General features: G+C 36.3%; 1 protein-coding gene and 1 pseudogene across 1 annotated transcript; both read right to left on the bottom strand.

Moving 5' to 3' along the window:
• Positions 1-4,764: 4,764 nt before the first annotated feature.
• LOC128864671 (zinc finger BED domain-containing protein 4-like) lies at positions 4,765-6,447 on the bottom strand. The gene has a single exon (XM_054104425.1). The coding sequence runs from the start codon at positions 6,436-6,438 to the stop codon at positions 4,765-4,767; it is 1,674 nt and encodes a 557-aa protein (XP_053960400.1). The 5' UTR covers positions 6,439-6,447.
• A 10,061-nt stretch (positions 6,448-16,508) lies between these two features.
• On the bottom strand, positions 16,509-19,038 carry LOC128865379 (uncharacterized; annotated as a pseudogene).
• Between the last annotated feature and the right edge of the window lie 3,339 nt (positions 19,039-22,377).

Genomic DNA, 22,377 nt, shown 5'->3' with positions numbered 1-22,377 from the left:
TCCTTTTCGGAGGCCAGGGAATTCTTGATCGTAATTGTCTAGTAACTCGAATCTGTATTCATGAATATTGGTTACCTTTTTGCGCGCTTCTTTGTGGGAGATGTTATCTATAGTCTTGGTTCTTTTGATTATGAAGGCCTTTACTCTCGCTGAACAGTCTTTGGCAGTTGAATCATGCTCAAATTTGCAATTGACACAACAAAATTTTTGGCATTGCCCCTCCTTTCCCGTGAGCTTGAAAGCATTTCCTGTATCTTTCAGTCTTTTTTTTTGCAATGTTTTGCGAAATGGTTAAATCCAAAGCATCTATAACATGATTATAGTGTTGTATATGTTTGTACTTTTATCTTGGCGTAGGCATAAGTTACTTCGTCTGGGATATTTTGACTTTTAAAGAAGATGTTTACTCTTCTGGTAGGGATTCGCTTTTCTTTGTCGTCTCTGTCCCTTCGTTCTACTCTGACCAGTTTTAATATCGGTATGGATGATTGAATGCCTGTTTTCAGCTCTTCCATTGAGATTTCTGTAGGTATGTCAAATAAAATACCTATCTTGGAAATACAGTGCTGTAAAATTCTGGGTGCGTAGCCTTTTACTACCAGGTTTTTGTTGCTACAGATCCCGTTAGCTATCTGCGCTCGCTTGCACGTCACTTTAACCCTTCCGTAGCCCACTTTGCTCACTTCCTTTAATTCGACAATCGAGTTTGGCTTTTGTCTAGTAACTCGAATCTGTATCCATGAATATTGGTTACCTTTTTGCGCGCTTCTTTGTGGGAGATGTTATCTATAGTCTTGGTTCTTTTGATTATAAAGGCCTTTGCTCTCGCTGAACAGTCTTTGGCAGTTGAAGCATGCTCAAATTTGCCATTGACACAAGAAAATGTTTGGCATTGCCCCTCCTTTCTCGTGAGCTTGAAAGCATTTCCTGCATCTTTCAGTCTTTTTTTTCCAATGTTTTGCGAAATGGTTAAATCTAAAGCATCGATAACATGATTATAGTGTTGTATATGTTTCTACTTTTATCTTGGCGTAGGCATAAGTTACTTCGTCTGGAATATTTTGACTTTTAAAGAAGATGTTTACTCTTCTGGTAGGGACTCGCTTTTCTTTGTCGTCTCTGTCCCTTCGTTCTACTCTGACCAGTTTTAATGTCGGTATGGATGATTGAATGCCTGTTTTCAGCTCTTCCATTGAGATTTCTGTAGGTATGTCAAATAAAATACCTATCTTGGAAATACAGTGCTGTAAAATTTTACTACCAGGTTTTTGTTGCTACAGATCCCGTTAGCTATCTGCGCTCGCTTGCACGTCACTTTAACCCTTCCGTAGCCCACTTTGCTCACTTCCTTTAATTCGACAATCGAGTTTGGCTTTTGTCTAGTAACTCGAATCTGTATCCATGAATATTGGTTACCTTTTTGCGCGCTTCTTTGTGGGAGATGTTATCTATAGTCTTGGTTCTTTTGATTATAAAGGCCTTTGCTCTCGCTGAACAGTCTTTGGCAGTTGAAGCATGCTCAAATTTGCCATTGACACAAGAAAATGTTTGGCATTGCCCCTCCTTTCTCGTGAGCTTGAAAGCATTTCCTGCATCTTTCAGTCTTTTTTTTCCAATGTTTTGCGAAATGGTTAAATCTAAAGCATCGATAACATGATTATAGTGTTGTATATGTTTGTACTTTTATCTTGGCGTAGGCATAAGTTACTTCGTCTGGGATATTTTGACTTTTAAAGAAGATGTTTACTCTTCTGGTAGGGATTCGCTTTTCTTTGTCGTCTCTGTCCCTTCGTTCTACTCTGACCAGTTTTAATATCGGTATGGATGATTTAATGCCTGTTTTCAGCTCTTCCATTGAGAGTTCTGTAGGTATGTCAAATAAATACCTATCTTGGAAATACAGTGCTGTAAAATTCTGGGTGCGTAGCCTTTTACTACCAGGTTTTTGTTGCTACAGATCCCGTTAGCTATCTCCGCTCGCTTGCACGTCACTTTAACCCTTCCGTAGCCCACTTTGCTCACTTCCTTTAATTCGACAATCGAGTTTGGCTTTTGTCTAGTAACTCGAATCTGTATCCATGAATATTGGTTACCTTTTTGCGCGCTTCTTTGTGGGAGATGTTATCTATTGTCTTGGTTCTTTTGATTATGAAGGCCTTTACTCCCGCTGAACAGTCTTTGGCAGTTGAAGCATGCTCAAATTTGCAATTGAAACAAGAAAATTTTTGGCATTGCCCCTCCTTTCTCGTGAGCTTGAAAGCATTTCCTGCATCTTTCAGTCTTTTTTTTGCAATGTTTTGCGAAATGGTTAAATCTAAAGCATCTATAACATGATTATAGTGTTGTATATGTTTGTACTTTTATCTTGGCGTAGGCATAAGTTACTTCGTCTGGGATATTTTGACTTTTAAAGAAGATGTTTACTCTTCTGGTAGGGATTCGCTTTTCTTTGTCGTCTCTGTCCCTTCGTTCTACTCTGACCAGTTTTAATATCGGTATGGATGATTTAATGCCTGTTTTCAGCTCTTCCATTGAGAGTTCTGTAGGTATGTCAAATAAATACCTATCTTGGAAATACAGTGCTGTAAAATTCTGGGTGCGTAGCCTTTTACTACCAGGTTTTTGTTGCTACAGATCCCGTTAGCTATCTCCGCTCGCTTGCACGTCACTTTAACCCTTCCGTAGCCCACTTTGCTCACTTCCTTTAATTCGACAATCGAGTTTGGCTTTTGTCTAGTAACTCGAATCTGTATCCATGAATATTGGTTACCTTTTTGCGCGCTTCTTTGTGGGAGATGTTATCTATTGTCTTGGTTCTTTTGATTATGAAGGCCTTTACTCCCGCTGAACAGTCTTTGGCAGTTGAAGCATGCTCAAATTTGCAATTGAAACAAGAAAATTTTTGGCATTGCCCCTCCTTTCTCGTGAGCTTGAAAGCATTTCCTGCATCTTTCAGTCTTTTTTTTGCAATGTTTTGCGAAATGGTTAAATCTAAAGGATCTATAACATGATTATAGTGTTGTATATGTTTCTACTTTTATCTTGGCGTAGGCATAAGTTACTTCGTCTGGGATATTTTGACTTTTAAAGAAGATGTTTACTCTTCTGGTAGGGACTCGCTTTTCTTTGTCGTCTCTGTCCCTTCGTTCTACTCTGACTAGTTTTAATATCGGTATGGATGATTTAATGCCTGTTTTCAGCTCTTCCATTGAGATTTCTGTAGGTATGTCAAATAAAATACCTATCTTGGAAATACAGTGCTTTAAAATTCTGGGTACGTAGCCTTTTACTACGAGGTTTTTGTTGCTACAGATCCCGTTAGCTATCTCCGCTCGCTTGCACGTCACTTTTACCCTTCCGTAGCCCACTTTGCTCACTTCCTTTAATTCGACAATCGAGTTTGGCTTTTGCATTGAAAATTGCCACTTGTTAAATAATTTGTTTTTATTTTAATAAATAAAGGAGCGTTTCTAAATTTGCTTTTGCCGTTTAATATATTACACAATATACTAATTGAATAAAACCAATTAGTTTTTATTGCAATACTAGTCCCCCCTATTTAATGTAAAAGCAAATATCTAGGTGGATGTACGAGTTTCGTTTGGAGCTACTGTATAACAGTAAGCTGGGCATTGTTAGTAAATACATTTATTATTTTATTATAGGATAAAACTAGATTAAAACAAGCTTTCTTTTTTAATGAGCAAATTGTTTTGTTTAATTAAAATCAATATTTTAAGTGATTTTTAAATATAGCTGAATTTAATTTAAAACATACAACTTTTCACAATTGGCTAACCACGCAGTAGCATTTGCATCTTTGCACATTTGAATTCACTGTATTCGTAAACAAACCAATGGTATAAGCATTAAAGTGGTGCACAAATGACTTGCTTATTACAAAGCAACAAGTCACACATTGCATGTGACACTGTTTGTGATGACAAAAAGCAATGTAGGCACACAACTTGAACAGCAACGAAGAAAAACTGTCTTCAACAAGCAATACTACTTTGGCTCTATCGACAGTACACGAATTGCACGACGCTGCTTATATGCTTGCATGGCAATGGTAGAAAAACATTCTCATACAAGCTTTGCCGAAAGACATCAAGTACAATGTGTGAATTGGTGTCATATGTATGTATGTACGTAGTGTGTATTAGCACACCTTCGAGATGTATGAAAATTGCAAACATACACATTTCTTCGCTCCCCGCGCACTTTTGCGTATTAAGGGCAGAATATTAATAAATAACGGTAAACTTTCGATGAATAATTTTTAAAGCTATTGAAGTTATGAAATACGACAGCTTTTAGTAAATTTAAAAGCCAATAAAGTGCGCAGAAGAATATTTGCAGGCAAAGTGTAAGTTGTATTCAAATATTAATCAGAATTTAATTTTTATTCTACAAAACCATCATACCAAACATTAACTGCCTATTTGATTTTAAAATATCAGGAATTAATGTAAGGAAATAATCCACATTTGACACAATTCCCTTGTTTGAATTGAATTGTTTTTCATTGCCTTTCAGTGTCATTGCTTTTCTTGCTATCTTGCCGAAATATGTGTGTAGTGACTAGAGATGTCACGAATATTCGGCAACTATTCGGTACTCGGCCTATTCGGCTACTTTTTTTGCTATTCGGTATTCGGCCGAATAATACGTACTATTCGGCCGAACGCCGAATACCAAATCATGTAAAAAAGACACGTTATGTTACTCAAAATTATGTATTTATTTTCAAATTACAACACTTTAGTATTTAAAATTGATCAGTGGTAAGTTGTGATGGATAAAAACAAGCTTTTCAGCATTTTTTGGTAGCAAACGATTACGCTTTTCATCGTAAATGTTACCAGCCTCAGAAAATAACCTCTCACTATACACGCTACTTCCAGGAGAAGAAAGATAAACTTTAGCGAATTTCGAAAGGTTTGGGTATTGGTTTTCATTTGCTAACCACCACTTGTAAGGATTGGCCTTCCGATCTAGGCGACCTGTTTTCAAATAAAAATCCAACTCGTTTGCCACAGTATTCCGCTCCACGTCCTCCTCATTATTAGCATTTCGCATATTATCTGTAGCGACTTCCTCAAAGCAGTTCCAGAAACTGTCGTGTATTTCCATAGTTCTATCATTTTCATTCAAGTTTCTTTTTTTACGAATTGGAGAAGAATCGTCATCGGTACTACTAGATTCATCACAACTTATTTTCAGAGCTTCTAGAAGAATTTTTTGTCTTGCTTTTTCTGCTTGAACCAATCCTAGGAAACTCGTTTTGAAGCGAGGATCCAGAAAAGTAGCTACCAGATATTTGTTTTTTCCATCGAAGCTGAATCGCCTTTCAAGCTCGGCATGCAGTGAAGATCTCATTGTTACTAAATTTGGTACTTTCTCAGCTGTTTCTGCTTTTCCCAGATATTTTAATAATGTTACTGCATGTGGTATCACTTCAGAGATGCATGAGATACCTGAGCTGGTTATTTTTGTAATCTCTTCAAATGGTTTGAGGAGTTTGATACATTGTTCCAATAGTTCCCATTGAGCATGCGTCAGATTTATTAAATTTTCATGATCTGTTATGTACAAGGAGATAGCTCGCTTTTGTTCTAATAATCGCTCCATTAAATAATACGTAGAATTCCAGCGTGTTCTTACATCTTGTACTAGTTGGTGATTTGGCAAGTTAAGTTCTTGTTGAATGGATTTAAGTTTCTGCTCTGCTAAGCCAGAATGATTAAAATGGGTAACAATTCGTCTCGCAGCAGCTATCATCTGTAGTACTTCTGGTTGAGATTTTAGCGACTCCTCTATAGCTCGTTGCAGTGAATGAATAAAGCACCTGCCTGAATCATATCCTGAATCTTGCACACCTTTGATCATATTAGAGCCACTATCATGGACAAGTAAATGGATCTTGGATTGAGGAATATTCCATCTTTCTATAATAGCATTGAGTTCTTTTGCAATATTGATACCAGAATGGGAGCCGGGAAATGATTTCATAGCTAAAACGCTATGTTCCAGAATGAACTCTGGAGATATCCAGTGCGCAGTGAAGCTCAGAAAGCTCTCGTTATTGTGCTGGCATGTCCATATATCAGATGTCACTGATAATGCTGCTGCCTGTGAAATACTGGCTTCTATTTTAGCACAAATTCTGTTGTATATATCAGGAACAATTTTCTCGGTCATGTAAGTGCGACCAGGTACTTTATAATGGGGCAAAGCGTTTGCCATAAGCCTCTGAAATCCAACTCGTTCAACAAGTGACAATGGTTCGTTGTCTAAAGCAATCATTTCGCCAATCAAGTAATGATATTTTATTGATTTCGGATCATTAATGTCCCACAGCAATTTCCTTTCTGATGTTTCCTTCAGGGTTAGCTGCCGTTCGTTTGATCTGGACGTTCCAGGTACTGCTGGCATAGTACCGCCCGTGTTGCTGTCACTTGTCGATGGAACATTAATTTAAACAGCGTATTGGTCAGCATGTTTGTTTTTAAGATGGGTTTTTAAAGAGGTTGTAGCTGTAAATAAAAAAAACTTAAATTAATTATAATTAAATAAGTTATTTTATTTCCCTTGTGTATCTTATAGGAAATCGAATAAATATAAATAAATAATTTCTCCTAAAACTTCGAAATTATTTTAAAACTATTGTGAAAAAATGTTTTGCGAAATGAAAATGGAGGGAATTGCGAATTTAACTTGTAGCGTTTATTTCGCAGTGTGTCCTCCCTCCGCTGGCTAACGACTGATTTCTGAAATCGAACCAGTCATTAACGCAGCGGCAAATTCGACGTAGGACACACTGCGGTACTCATATACAAATTAGCGCTAATTCCGTATATACGCGCTTGTACACAACTAGTATGTCCGCACAATAGGTAACGGTCAATGCAGAGTTCCTATTTCGTTGTTCCTTGTTCGCGTACATATGTACAAACGCGCATATACAGAATTAGCGGGAATCAAATACATAAAGTATAGTACAACAAATAATTTATAACTGATCAGGGTTCCCCAATATTTTTATAAGTAATCAGGGGTTCCCAACAACTATGTATACCGAAACAACTTGGGCAATTAAAAATCGATCTTCTTTCTTTTATAAGTACCTATCTACATGTAAGTACAGTACAACAACAAGTATATTAAGTAGTTTAAGACATAACCAGTTAATCACCTACTTACGTAAACGTATTAAGTGAATAAAACTACAATTTAAAACTATTAAATTAACTTAAGGTTTTACTTACTTGCTTTCTTTCCTTCTCCGCCTCTTGAGATCTTGATGCTACATAACAAACACTGGGCCAGTTTATTATTTTCACTACAAATCTCATAATATTCCCATATGGGCGATTTTTTATTAACTGGTACCATTTTATAAGCTTTTTGACAAAAAAACAATTGAAAATGAATTTAGGAACAAACTTCTTAGCAAAATAGTAATTAAGTTTTATTTTATGTATTATTCAACTAACAAAGCGTTCCGTGACATGATTTACTCGCAATTAACTCCCGCACTGTGTTGTGTTTGCGATTTGTTTTATTGGTTGCGTGCGACTAACAGGTTGCGACTTGTCTTATTCCAGCTAACGCGCCCCCGACAAGCATGTATTTCGTGCCGAATATTCGGCGCTTCGGCCGAAGCGTTGCCGAATATTCGGTATTCGGCCAATTCACTATTCGTGGCAACTCTAGTAGTGACAATGCTGAGAGAAAACCAAATCATGCTTTTGCAAGTCTTGACTTGCTTGACTTGCTTGACTTGCTTGACTTGCATGACTTGCAAAAGCATGATTTGGTTTTCTCTCTAGCTGCTAGTGCCTGTTACTGTTAGTTGAGAACAAAACACTGCATTGTTGTGTGAATTTAGCAAATGACTTGAAAGCACATATATGTCGACTTGTGCACCACTTTAATAAGCATGGTTTGTGGTGATATTTATCGTATATCAGTACCACAAGCTTAATTTTATGAAACATATCGAATGCGTATCCGACGGCATTTGTTCAATGTTGTTTTGAGCATATTAACCACAGCGTTATTAGCGTGAAAAAATGCTTGCAACTGTTTAATAATTCGTCTCTTTAACTGTTGTGTTCCCTGTATATTGCACCGCACATTCAGCTGGTCCACCATCGACGAAATGAAATACATACATACATATATTTGCAGAAATTGATGCGGTTCATCTGGTGTTGGCACCATTGAACCATGCAAGTGATACATTTGTCCTTGTATCTGTGATGGCAAAAAATTAAGATAGAATAATTAGTTTATTTATTTTTGAAGAATACGGTGTGACTTCTCATCGTGTGATGGTGTATTGTGTAGTTGTTATGTGTTGCAATTGCAAGTCGGCATGAACCCTGCAAACCAACTATCTGCTATTTACACTGCTAAATTGTGGGTATCGTTCACTTGTGAAGTTGTGAGCTTTATAGCAGAGAACGTTAAATATAGAGAATTCTCACGAGCTACGAATGGTGTGAATTGTCAAAAATGAAGTGAAACGGCGAACACTGTTTCACCTCGCTCAACTCGAAGGCGGGGAAGTTTTTAACAGAGCTGATTACAGTGAATTATGTAGAAGTACATTGGCTCCGCTCACTCTTTGGTTTCTGTATGAAATCAAACTGACGAATGCCGACGGCACTTTGCAAAGAATTTCCTTGTGCACTTCTATGTTCCCTTGAATTATGCGGCAACATTCATCACTTTTTGTTTGTTGATTTAATCTAAAAATAAAAATTCAAACAAAAATTTTAGTAAATTGAAAACTTCATAAAAATTTGATGAAAATTTTTAATAATTTTTCGAGTCTAAATTAATTTTAGACAAGAATTCATAGAGCATACAAGTGTATGGTATATTGATGTATATGTATGTATATCAATATATGTTAGTTATGTTTCTTCTGCATATGCATCGACGTATTTGCGTGTGCGTATATGCACACTTGATGGCCTAACTATGTACGTTCAATTGATCAAATCAAAAAATTCTTTATAGAAAACGCTTCAGGCACACAGGAAGATGGCATATGCAAATATAAATATGTGAATTGAATTCAAGCAAAACAATGCTTAGGTATTAATATACACATTTGCATGTGCATACAACCGCACACGCAGGGCACTCACTTTATTCCTTTAATTCCGAATGTCGTTCAAAGCTAAAATTCTATGCCTAGCGACTACAAGAACAAAAAAGTTTTGATATTCAAAATAAATAAAAGAATAATTTTAACAAACCCAAGATATCCTCCATATTTACATATTTTATAGGATAAAAAAGCATATTCGTATGTTACCGTAAGTATATCAGTAACAAAATCTGTTTAAACTGTTTCTTATTACATACATATGTATGTACATATATACATACACATGTAAGAAACAATTAAGCAAAAGGTCAATGTACTGAAGCAACCATGACCTACCTCACGTATTGGTATATTGCGCAAGTGTGCCCTATTATATGTATGTCCGTACATACATATACATACATTCTCGACTCCCAGCAAAACTATGCTTATTAGTATACACATATGTATGTACATACAACAGCACACACAAAGCACTGGCTTGTTTCCGAAGCTAAAATTATAAGCCTAGCGACTGCAAGAACAAAATACATTCATACGCGCAGTCGCAGCGGTCATGATTTTTTTAGTCGCAACGGCGCTGAAAAATCCAAAATATTCTATAACACTAAGTTCGAGCTCATCTGCTCATATGCCCATATGACAATTTTCTCGTCAATTTGAAAATAGTCAATATTGTAATATTTCGCTTTGAATTATTTGCCAATATTTGGTAAATCTTCAATTTTTGTCAAGTCGAGTGGCCGCGGCTCCGTACATATGTATGCATCAATATATGTATGTAAATATGTGTTCTAAATTCTCGACAGCAATAGCAAATCCAAATATTTTTTCTGTCGCAAGTGCTCGCAGCCTCATATGTATGTATGGCAATGGCAGTTTGTATGCATGTATTTATGTACTATATATGCGTGTTTTGCTTTTGCACGTGCATAGGAACAATTTTTAATATGCAGATATTTATTTTATTGAGCTGAACGAATATGTGTATTGATATTCTAATGAAATCCTGTCGAATTGGTATATGTTTCTTTAAGATCCTCTTACCAAATAAATATTATTATCCTTAAGAAAACGAAATGTTAGTTTTTTTTAATTTTTTATTTTTATTCACAGAAATTTATGTATATGTATATATATTACAATGCTATAAATAATAGGTAATTACATTTCCTGAAATGAAAAAAAAAGAATATAATTATTTTTATTCACAAGTAATTTAAGTATTCTTATATGTATATGTATATATATACAATGCTATAAATAATAGGTATTTACATTTCCTGAAATGAAAAAAAAAATATAAAATTTTGAAAGCACGAATTACGAAATTGTTCTCATACTATAATAATTTCTCACACGACTTCGATATTGACATCGATTAAGTCATTGCGATTTACCTGATTTTTAAAACACTACTCTCAATCCATCATGATTAAGAAAAAATTGTAGTGCTTTAAAAATCTAGGCTCGTGTGCTAGCTGAAAGAGAAGAAAAAATAAAAAAGAAACCTGTAAAATAGACTAAAAAATAGAAAAAACCTGAAACGGAAAATACCTGTAAAATATATACATAAATAAAAAAAACCTGAAATATAGAAAAGAGGAAAACCCTGAAATAAAATAATAGGTATCATCATATGCAAGAGATAGCTAATAGATTATTTATTACCTGGGTGAGCGGTGAATCTCTTTTCGTGGGGCCCTGGCTTACAACCTACAGCTTTTTTAATTTATTTTGCATTTTTCTGTCTTTGGCATTATTGGCCTCATTTTGCAAGAGCCATTTTGCATTCTTGAATAAAAGGACAGTTAAGAGAAAATCTAATAGCTTCACGCGATGATCTCTACATTCGCCAGATACTATAAACCAGTCGGGAAACACTTTTTGTGTTTTTTCTTTTAGAGCGGACAACATTAAACACCTAAGACCTGCAATGTGGGCATATTTTGCGAAGTGCTGACGGTACCACACCATTTGGAGTCGACACACTTCGAAAACCCTGTCTTCAGGATTGACAAGCCTTAAATCGCTGTCATCCGTGAAGTTTTTTGATCTTATCAGGGCTTCTGAATGCAACTTCAGCTCCCCTTTTGTTTTCGTCATGGCGTGGGTGCACTTTTCACATTGTAACTTGCACAGCACTTTCTGGTAAATACCATAGCCAGTGAAGTAACGCTGCACTTGTACCTCAGCTTCATGACTTTCTTCAGCAAAATTTAAATCTTCCACATCAATCTCTTCTAAAATGAGATCGTCATTTCGCTGGTCTCCTACTTCTGCCTCAAGATGACGATCCTCGGGGCCTATATACCAATCTAAATTTATATCGTCATCATCTGTACAATTAGAACCTTTCTTCTCAAATCTCTGGCGGAAAATTTTCATTGAGATCAGTCGCGCAACTATGTATTGAATTTCGTGAGCTGTTGGATGGGTATTCATACCCTGACTAGCTCGTATGCGATAGAAAAAGTTTTCTAACGCATCTTGATTCATTTTCCCGGTGAAAATAAATTTGAGGGAGCTGTGCTCAATGAAAAGTTCCTCGCATAACATTTGCATCGCTAAAATCGTTATGCGGAAACCTTCGATGCACTTAACGCGTGCGAATCCCGGCAACTTTAATGACCGCAAAAAATCTAGATGTTTATTTAATCTATCAATTTTTTTGGTGTCACCACGCCTAATCGGACATTTTGAAGGATTTTTCGAGTGGAATCTTTTTGCATCCAATTCATCAAAGAGATCATTCATTTTTTTAACGAACATCTGTGTGGGCTTAGCGCATTTTATCACGTACTCGTCACTGCCTAATAAATTTTGGGGCAAGGCCATGTCGATACCAGATGCTACCGAATTGCTCAGGACCTGAGTCGCGCGAGTAAAGTTTCTGGTCCTTTAGGTATAATAAAAAAAATATATTTTATTAAATCAAAACCAATTGTATGCTTAAATCAAATCTAGGCGAAGTACACATGCTCGGCTAATAGATGAGACTGCCTTTCTATGTAAAGAGTCTCATATTTATAAGTTTGGAATAACAAGTCTAAGTTTGTGATAAGAATGCTGAATCTAATGTTTATATATAGAAATGATGTCATGGTACGGCTTGCATCCGGTATTTGTTTATTTGACATGCGGTTGCCATGTGTTCATGTGCTGCGATAACTAAGTTTGGAATAACAAGTCTAAGTTTGTGATAAGAATGCTTAATCTAATGTTTATATATAGAAATGATGTCATGGTACGGCTTGCATCCGGTATTTGTTTATTTGACATGCGGTTGCCATGTGTTCATGTGCTGCGATAACTCGCGTGAAACGCTCATTTTTTCCATAAAACCGGGATATATATGGCCCTCCGTTAGTTTCGGACAATTTTAAAAGCTTGTCACTCCATCTGATGTTAAGATGTCATATTTCATCAAGGTATTTCGGACGGACTTTATCAAGTGACAATAATCATACATGCAAAAAATTTGTGTGCCTTCGTGCAGGAAAAAGGGGCGATTCTCAAAAATCCCTAAAGATTTAAAGACACTACTGTTGGAGGGCCCTTGATCGCAAACTATATCTTTTAAATTTAACCCCATTTTTTTTAGTTGTGCGATATTTTTTTTCAAAATGGACATCAATGTCTCCGTATGTATACCACCACTGGAGATATAATACGAAAACACGTATTTCCATTTGGAGCACAATCCCTTAACCATAAAAAATAAACATTTATTCCCAATTTTGTTTTCGCGTTGACCTTCCCCTTGGTCTACAAACCCATCGATAACATCTCTAGCTTTATTATAGCTCAAGTCCGACTTGATGATAATTTCATCGAATAATAGAACGCTTATGCGTTCGGTGTCGGACATATTTGAAACAATTTTTTCTAAATTATTGCTGACATTGGCATCGAACCCCGGAACAACATATTTGATGGGGCGCCAACGCGAAAGGGATGATTTATGGGGCAAAGCAAAACCTAGATCGTCACGCATAAACGTATATGCTTTGGAGGACATATAATTGATGTTTTGGGCCAATGTTACAGCATCACTGCTTGAAGTTTCTTCCGCAAGAACTGCACGACTACACAAATATTTATATTTTTGCAGTAGCTTCTCATTCTCTGCTTCTAACTCTTGAATTTTTTTTTTAATTTTATTTCATTGCTCCGATAATAACGAGCAGCCTGAGCAAATCGTTCGCTACTGCTTGTGATTTCTAAGTCCTCACAGATGTTTTTGTTTTTGGGTGCCTGCTTGTTTCCTCTAGCATGGAATATTTTGCGAATTCTTCTAACGTAAGATCGTTTCCTACACCTACTGTACGATTTACGTACACTTTAGTAACGGGCGGGCAAACCCAATCAGAGCCAGTACTAGGTGAGCGACTTCTAGTAACTGGCTCTAATCTTAAAGATGGAACAGCCCCATCTAAAACTTTATAACGAGTTACTTGCTCTGGACTAAAGTGGCGCTTACAAACATATAACCTGTCAGTATCGGCTGGTTGCACGTTTCAAGCCAGGGCCCAACTATTTCGACCCTCTCCGCGTCGAGGAAAGGCGTATAACGTATGACCCTTTTCCACCACGCATCCTACCACGCAACAGCTTCGTTGCTTCTTCGGCATTGTACAGCTGTACGTAGGGTCATCGTCATGCCCTATTAAAAAAATTTATTTTATAATATAATAATTTATAAACATTCAATAATTTAAAAACATATAATAATTCATAAACATATAATAATTCATCAAACTACATATAACGCATCACTACGAAACGACTACACCAAATGACGTAAAAATTTGAATGCATTTATATTTTCACCCAATGAAGGTTATAGGCTCGTTTTTATGATGGAACTCTCACCCCACAGCCCCCAGGCCGCGCCACCACTCTCATTCGTCACTAATAATCGAATATTTGCTTAGATTTAATCTAAAAAATCTTAGTTTTTCCTATTTCCCACTATTTATACCGCACTCTAGACTTCATAATCCGCATAAGCTGTTCAACTATGACCCAAATGCAAAGTTCAAAAACGGTTTCAGATAGAAAATTAATAAACTAATTTTGCTTAAAATTTTCCGATTGGTTGTTTTGATTTTATTCAACGAGGCATAGCAACGGATGCGTGTGTTTGCTATTCTTGTAGGTTCGCTTCAGCGAAATATAAAAACACACATACCTACTTATGTATTGCGCAAAAACTTACCTAAACGAAGGGTGGGGATGGCACCCTTTCTTAAACATTTTCCCCCAACAACATATGGCTCAAAATGCTTTACGCACACATATGAGTTGTGGGGTGGAAGATGCACCGCCGTCGGGATTTTCAAGTTGGCCCTCCACTTTGCCACTTCCTCCGGATCTTTTGGGAACGAAAACAGGCGTTTCTCGTCCTGCGAGCATCCGCGTACGCGACACAACCTATCACTCATTTTTTTTTTAATTTTCAATTTTTTGATGCCACGCACGGCGCTTTGAAAAAAACGCTAAATTTGTACCGCACTTTAAACACTCGAACACACGCACGGCGCTTTGAAAAAAAACGCTAAATTTGTACCGCACTTTAAACACTCGAATACACGCACGGCGCTTTGAAAAAAAAACGCTAAATTTTTAACGCACTTTAAACACTCGAAAACCGATTTTAACGCCCGAATAAAAGTCCGCCCGTTGGAATTTGAAAGTCGCCTTCGCAATTTCGCAAAACTTAAATCCTGTTAACTTTTTGCGATTGACATTTATTATTCTGGCGCAATTTTCCAAATTCCAAAGGGCGAAATAAATCACAAAAAAAAACACCTGTAATGTCAAATACATTACGCCCCTCACACAAACTTTTCTAATAATATCTTACATTGCTAACTGCTGTTAATAATACTCACTTGCTGTTAAATTTTCCGAATTGCCTTTTACGCTGTTAACTATTGGTGAAAAATGTGTCAGTGGTGAAATTGTCTTCGCGAGACGAGTATCCCTCGAAAATGAACACTTTCCAGTCATTAAGACTTCTCTATTCATTAACGTTCTCTGTTTATAGTAATTTTATGTTCTACGCCGTGCACTTGCTGCCTACTTCCAGTCTATACGTGTGATGCTTTTATTCGCTCGCACTAACAGAAATTTCTCATATACTGCTGTGCTGCTCTAATTGACATTCAAGTTGTGAATGATGTAGGTAACATGTAGTGAACAAAACCTTCTGAACTCATGAATGTTGTTGTTAACATGTAGTTAACAGAATTTCATGAACTAGTGAATTTCGTTGTTAACACATAGTTAACAGAATCTCTTCAACTGGGTAATTTTGTAGGTAATACTTACGGATCCTATATACAATAATCCTTCAAAATTACTAATACAAATGGTCATTTATTGCATCTTATTTATTTAATAAATAATTTTAATATTTATTTAGTTAATTTTTAGTTTACTTAAAATTCCTTTCCACCTTACTTTCTAGGTCCCTTAAGGTGGTCTTTATTTTCCCCAGTGATTCACGGATATCGCTCCGCATTTCTCTCAGCTCCTTTTGTAAAGAAGCCAGAGAAACTGGTTCACCTGAAATAAGTGTTTTCAACCTAGTGTTGAATAAGTGTTTCACCTGCGTGTAAGTGTGTGTGTATTAATTTTCTTACAGAAAAATTAAACTCAAATTTCAATAATTAGAAAAAATACATATGTGAAAGATATAATATCAGACTAATAACACACAATTGAAAAATAAGAAAATACTTACTGAATCTGCCCTGGTAGCTTTGCTGGATGTTGGTAAATGTTGGGCGTTGCTAGCGATGCCGGCAATGTAAAACCCGCACGTCTCCCTTTAATTAATAATATAGATTATTTACATATATGTCGGGTCACTATTATTTTCGTCCATCATAGCGCAGCGAGTTTCGACCGCACTCGAGTTCAGAATTATACTGACTTGAGTCTGAATTCTCTTCCTTGTGCCTACCATCGAACCACACTCGGCGACAGCGTCAGAACGCTGGTGCCCCGCTAAAACGGTACTTCTTAAAGCGACAAAATACAAGCAACCAATCACAACACAATTATAGGCTGATGCAATATCACAATAATGATGAAATTGTCATTAATGTGAAATATCCAAAACTACAACCACACGCACACAAACTCGACATGCGGCGACACGCGCAAAACCACAACCTCACACACACAAACTCGGTATGCGCCGACACGGCCATCCTGACTTTAACACGCCCTCGTGTAGGAAATGCTTACATTTAAACTATCTTCATTTCGTTTTCCTTTTTTTTTTTTTTTATTACAAACAAATAATATAATACTTTTAAACACAAGTCAGTTTTCTTTCTTAATTCGTATAAACTCATTATGTTAACAATTCATTTTAATTCAATTCATTTCTATTCAATTCAATTCATACAACATATTTTCAGGTTTGCTTACAAATACTTTAGGTTTGCTTACAAATACTTAGCGAAATTACAAGGACTGGTTTATCGGTAAGAATAGAAACAACTTTTTTTCGTATCTGCTCATGTTCAGTTTTCCAAACGAATTTACTTTTGTCTGAAGTTAAAAAATACAGCGGCTTCATCAATTGTGAAAATCCCCCAATAAATTGTCGAAAATAAGATGCTAAGCCAATAAATTGTCTTAGCGATGTGACTGACTGTGGAGGCGGAAGAGCAGTTAATGCTACAATTTTCTGAGGGTTTGGACGAATTTCACCAGCACTAATATTGTAGCTTAAATATTGAACCGATGTTTTCAAAAAAGAACACTTTGTAATGTTGAATGAAAATCCAGCTTATGTTAATGTGTTTAGAACAATTTCTAATCTTTCTAGCGCTTGATCTTTTGTTGAGGCAATTATCATTATATCGTCCATATAGACGATAACATACGAATTTGCTAAGTCACCTAGAGCTTGCATTACTAAACGTTGAAACACAGAAGGCGCGTTTCTAAGCCCAAACGGCATTGATAAAAATTCATATTGACCATCTGGGGTCACAAATGCTGTATACTCAATAGAATCGGTGTGTAAGGGAATTTGGTAATAACCGCTGGCCATATCTAAACACGTAAAATAATTAACTCCTTGAAGTCTATTTATTTGATCCTGTATAAGTGGCAACGGGTATTCATCGGCGACTGTATTTAAATTTAGCTCTCTGTAGTCAACCAAAGTCTATCTGAACCATTTTTCTTCTTGACCAACAATATGGGGCTTGCGTAAGGTGAACAGCTTGGTCTAATTATTTTGTATTTTAGCAATTCGTTAATTTTTTCCCTTACTAAATCTCGCTCGCATGGACTTAAACGATATGGCCTTCTTTGAACTGTTTTACTTGGATCAATTAATCTAATTTTCATTTCACCAACCTTGACTTTAGTACCTGGAATACCTTTTATAAAAGAATTTGAATACTTTACCAACAATGAATGCAGTTTTATTTTGTCTTGACCCTCAAGTTCTGTATCAATATCGGTCGGCTCACCACCAATACATGAATTAATTATTTTGGTTCTTGAGATTTTAAATTGGTTTGATGAAACAACAATATCGAAACCCTGATTTAGTATTTCCCGTCCAATGACAATATTGTTTTCCATGTGATCATCACTTATTATATAAAACAGAATTTCAATGCAATTGTCATCAATTTTTACATTACTTAATATCTGTACAGTACTACAAATTCCACCACTGCCTATGCCTTTCAGCACAACCACATTATTGAATCTTTTGCCAGAGAATTTTGTACTTATCTTTTCTTTCATCAACGAACATTCTGCTCCAGAATCGAAGGTGATTTCAAAAATTTGGCCTCTATGATCCATGTGTCCCTTTGGTACTGCAACGCTGCGCTGCTCGACTCGCTTTTCCTGGTTGAATGTCTTGTTCCTATTAGCTTCCTTCTTTGGGCATTGGGTAGATATGTGACCCAATTCTCCGCACTTGTAGCATGTTACGCTTGATGTTTCACGGAGATGACCTTCTTGTCTACCACGTCGTTCATTACCACTTGAAAAATGATTTTGTTGTTTCTTGAGTCGGCAGTCAATCATTTTATGACCCAATTTGCCGCAGAAGTGGCACTCTATCGGTGATTGTTTTTGCCGTTTGGGAAAAGTTTCGGATTGATGCTCCATAAAGCCAGATTTCCTTTTATTAAAAGTGAACGCTTTTAATTCGGACTGCAAATCGCTTCTTGTTTTAACATTCGACGTGAAGCTTAAACGCTGCAATCGATTATCGAAACTTGCTAGCAACGCAAGAGTGACAGAGACAGCAATCTCTTCAACTCCCATTGGGCGCCATTTCGTCGTCAGCTCTGTAACCATGCGGCTTGCATGCACTGCGAGACACTCGCCGTCAGCCGGTCGATTCGACAGCATACTTAGAAACATTGCGGCTGGTGTTTCTATGGTATCAAAGCGCTGTATGAACAGTTCTTTAAACTCGGCCCAGGTGATTTCGGCGTAACACACTTGCGAAAGCCATTGCGAAGCGCTTCCCTCTAATGCTGAGCTCAAGGCCATGACCAACGCGCTGCCTTTTAATGCATTTTCTTGAAGAATAATTTCAACGGTAGTACACCACGATGAAGCGTTGGCGCCCGACTTGTCTGGGTTGAATTTGGGTACTTGCACTGATTTATTCTGCACTGCACTGCCTGATGCCGTTGATTGTATGGCCCGAACCAGTTCAATTAAATTTTTATTTTGCAACTCCATTATGGTTTTCCAAGATGCATCAACTGTTGAAGGTAGAGGGCCAGATCCCACTTCTGATGTCGGGTCACTATTATTTTCGTCCATCATAGCGCAGCGAGTTTCGACCGCACTCGAGTTCAGAATTATACTGACTTGAGTCTGAACTCTCTTCCTTGTGCCTACCATCGAACCACACTCGGCGACAGCGTCAGAACGCTGGTGCCCCGCTAAAACGGTACTTCTTAAAGCGACAAAATACAAGCAACCAATCACAACACAATTATAGGCTGATGCAATATCACAATAATGATGAAATTGTCATTAATGTGAAATATCCAAAACTACAACCACACGCACACAAACTCGACATGCGGCGACACGCGCAAAACCACAACCTCACACACACAAGCTCGGTATGCGCCGACATGTACATACATATGTAGATATACACAACTTTTCACAAATTGCTTATATGTATATGCATATTTCTTATACATAAATGGAAAAGTGTATGCACGTTCGTGTATATAAAAATTTACATACATATACATATGTATATCACAATTTTATTCTTATCCTACAAACGTACATACATTTTTTCCATTTACTTACACTGCGCAGGCGATTGCTATTAACCAAACCACAAATAGAAATTTATAATGCAAACAATTGGCTTCTAAAACTATGGCATATGCACATCTTTCTGGTTTGGATTAATCGCACTGATCCTGTGACACATTTATTGGCCACACAATCACTGCACAGTGTATAACCAAAAGCTATGACCAACCGCACTGGTCATGCCTTTCCATATCTTTAACACATTCACTGATTTAATACTTACCGAGTCAGATGCAGATCCCTTTTAAATTTCGTGATTGTATCGCCGTTTATATTGCTGTACCTAATATATAGTATAAAAAAGATGTTATTAATACAAAATGGAAAAGATTAAATTAGAGGTTTTATACATATTTCATGCACCAACCGTGCATATTTACATACAATGTATGGATTGCAAAGTATGTACATACATATGTACATGCATAAGAATTTTACTTCGCAGTATATATGTACATACATATATTGCATATTTAACTCATATACACTACGCAGCGGACTAAGGGAATATTAAAATAGACAGTTAAATAATTTTCTTTAGACATATTGAAAATATTTGTTGCCCATAGCTATGAGAACACATATGTATGTATTTGAGGTTAGGATCCCCGCACTGATCCTGTATGGGCAACAAATTGCTTTTCAACCCTTATTTCTCACAAAACACACTGCGCAGTGTATGTATGGATGCAAAAGCTATGACCACCGGCACTGGTCATGCTTTTGCACATTTTAACACACTTTTATTAGGTCGGGTTGTATGTATGTATGTATGTATGTATGTAACGGAATCCTTGAGCTTAATTTTCACTGGCTTCTAAAAATCTGATCGACTTGAAATTTTGCACACCTATCAAGGACCGATGACAATGCAATAATTTGATAAAAGTTTTCCATTATCCTTATTAGGATTGCCAGGATTAATATTTTCTTTTTTTTTACTGTGGGCAAAAAGTAAGGTGAATTTGGTTGTAAAATGAAAAATCTTTATTTATTCTTGTAAATCAGTTTCTCAGGCTCCCTCCACGAAATAAGTTCTTCATCCCGATTACTTCTTTATCACGGCCGATAACTGCATAGCTTTAGACTCGCAGTCGATAAGAAAGGAATTAAATATAACACGAATGATAACAATAATTTTCATTCATAATAAAAAATAGTTTAAAAAAAAATAACTAAAAAACACGCTTTTTTGCTAATCGAACTAAAAAGTAGAAAATAAAAAATAGTTTAAAAAAAATAACTAAAAAACACGCTTTTTTGCTAATCGAACTAAAAAGTAGAAAATAAATTTTAATGGCAAAGGAACCTATAATGAAGTAATAGCAAATCGAACGATCAGTCAAAGTCAACTACCTCAGAACAGAATTATAACAAAAATTAAGATACAAATAGAGTAGTTCAAATTAGAGTTAAAACCGTGGGATGCTTGATATAGTAAATATTACAATCATTCTATTGGCAACTATCTATGTACAGAGGGTTATGAAAGTGAAGCAAAATGCATCCCACACTTTTAACTCGAATTTGAATACTCTATTTGTATCTTAATTTTTGTTATAATTCTGTTCTGAGGTAGTTGACTTTGACTGATCGTTCGATTTGCTATTACTTCATTATAGATCCCTTTGTTATTAAAATTTATTTTCTACTTTTTAGTTCGATTAGCAATAAAAGCGTGTTTTTTAGTTTTTTTAAACTATTTTTTATTATAAGCGAAAAAGAAATTTTTTACGTTGAGCAAACTTACCAAAAGAAAGATGCCCGCTTTGTTTTCTTCTTTTGATTGAAATTGAATTCCTTTTCTTGCTTTTGATTTACCTCTTGACGTTGTGAAATACGTTTTTCTGAAAATAAAAATACATTTTATTAGTTTAAATATATATATAATTGGAAAATTTAATAAAAATTGTTCAACTTACCTTTTCGCTTGCAGATTTTCATCGAATTAAACGCGATTCTTTTTTTTATTTGACATTTGCAACTTGTTTTTTGCTGTCACTTTCGCACTCACTATAGTTAAGTTTAATAAGTATTCACGAAAATTATGAGATAAATTTTTGTATAACCCATCAAAAATGACAACAGAATGAAATCTAATTGTGTGGGTATTATTGGAAAAAATTGAGTGAATGTGGTGGTAAAATTGGAAAAACTGGTGAACGTTGGTTTGCGGGGAAGCCGCCTTCTCGAATGATATTAGCTCCAAAGGAAGTCATGCGAAAGCAGTTATTGTATTTAAAAATGCGTTGAAGAAAATGGTTGGAATCGGGATCAGTTCCATCGAACAATTGTTTCAGTGGCTGTCGTGGTGTAAGTAATGGATCCAGTTTGACTTTTCCACTTGCGCAGCACAACCCAGCCGTTTCTCTTTTGAATTTTAACGCATTGCAATATCGGCATACAGTCGTCATGGGTCCAATATCTAAATTGTCATCATCACTGTAGTTCGCAGTGGGATCATATTGGAATGCCAATGATCTTCGTGTGCTCACGCGTTGTCTCAATCGGGTATTTTCTCTTATTACATATATTTTGCCTTTCTTCGCTTAAGTTCTGTGATACACTTGTTCCTGGCTTGCATGTCTTGTGCGGCGGCCGACGTTCGCCCGCCGTACTCTCGGCATTTTGGACTATGGACAGACTGGTGAATTTAACCTCAAATACACGATCCACATAATTTACACAGTTCAACTTACTACCTTAAGGTCAAATGCCTGCTGTTGAAGTTAAATAAAAATTTGCACAATACGCGTGATCGATTTGTGGTTTCAAATGGAACTGTTAGGAAACGAATAACTTTTACCTCAATTTCACAGTGAACACAATACCGGCTTAAGTTAGCGTTTGAAAGAACGTGCGCATAATAAATGTCACATGAAATTAACTGAGCAGAGTACTTGCTA

This window comes from Anastrepha ludens, chromosome 5 (assembly GCF_028408465.1).
Source record: "Anastrepha ludens isolate Willacy chromosome 5, idAnaLude1.1, whole genome shotgun sequence".
NCBI lineage: Eukaryota > Metazoa > Arthropoda > Insecta > Diptera > Tephritidae > Anastrepha > Anastrepha ludens.
The sequence above is the reverse complement of the archived record's forward strand: the minus strand, read 5'-3'. Positions and strand labels throughout refer to the sequence as shown.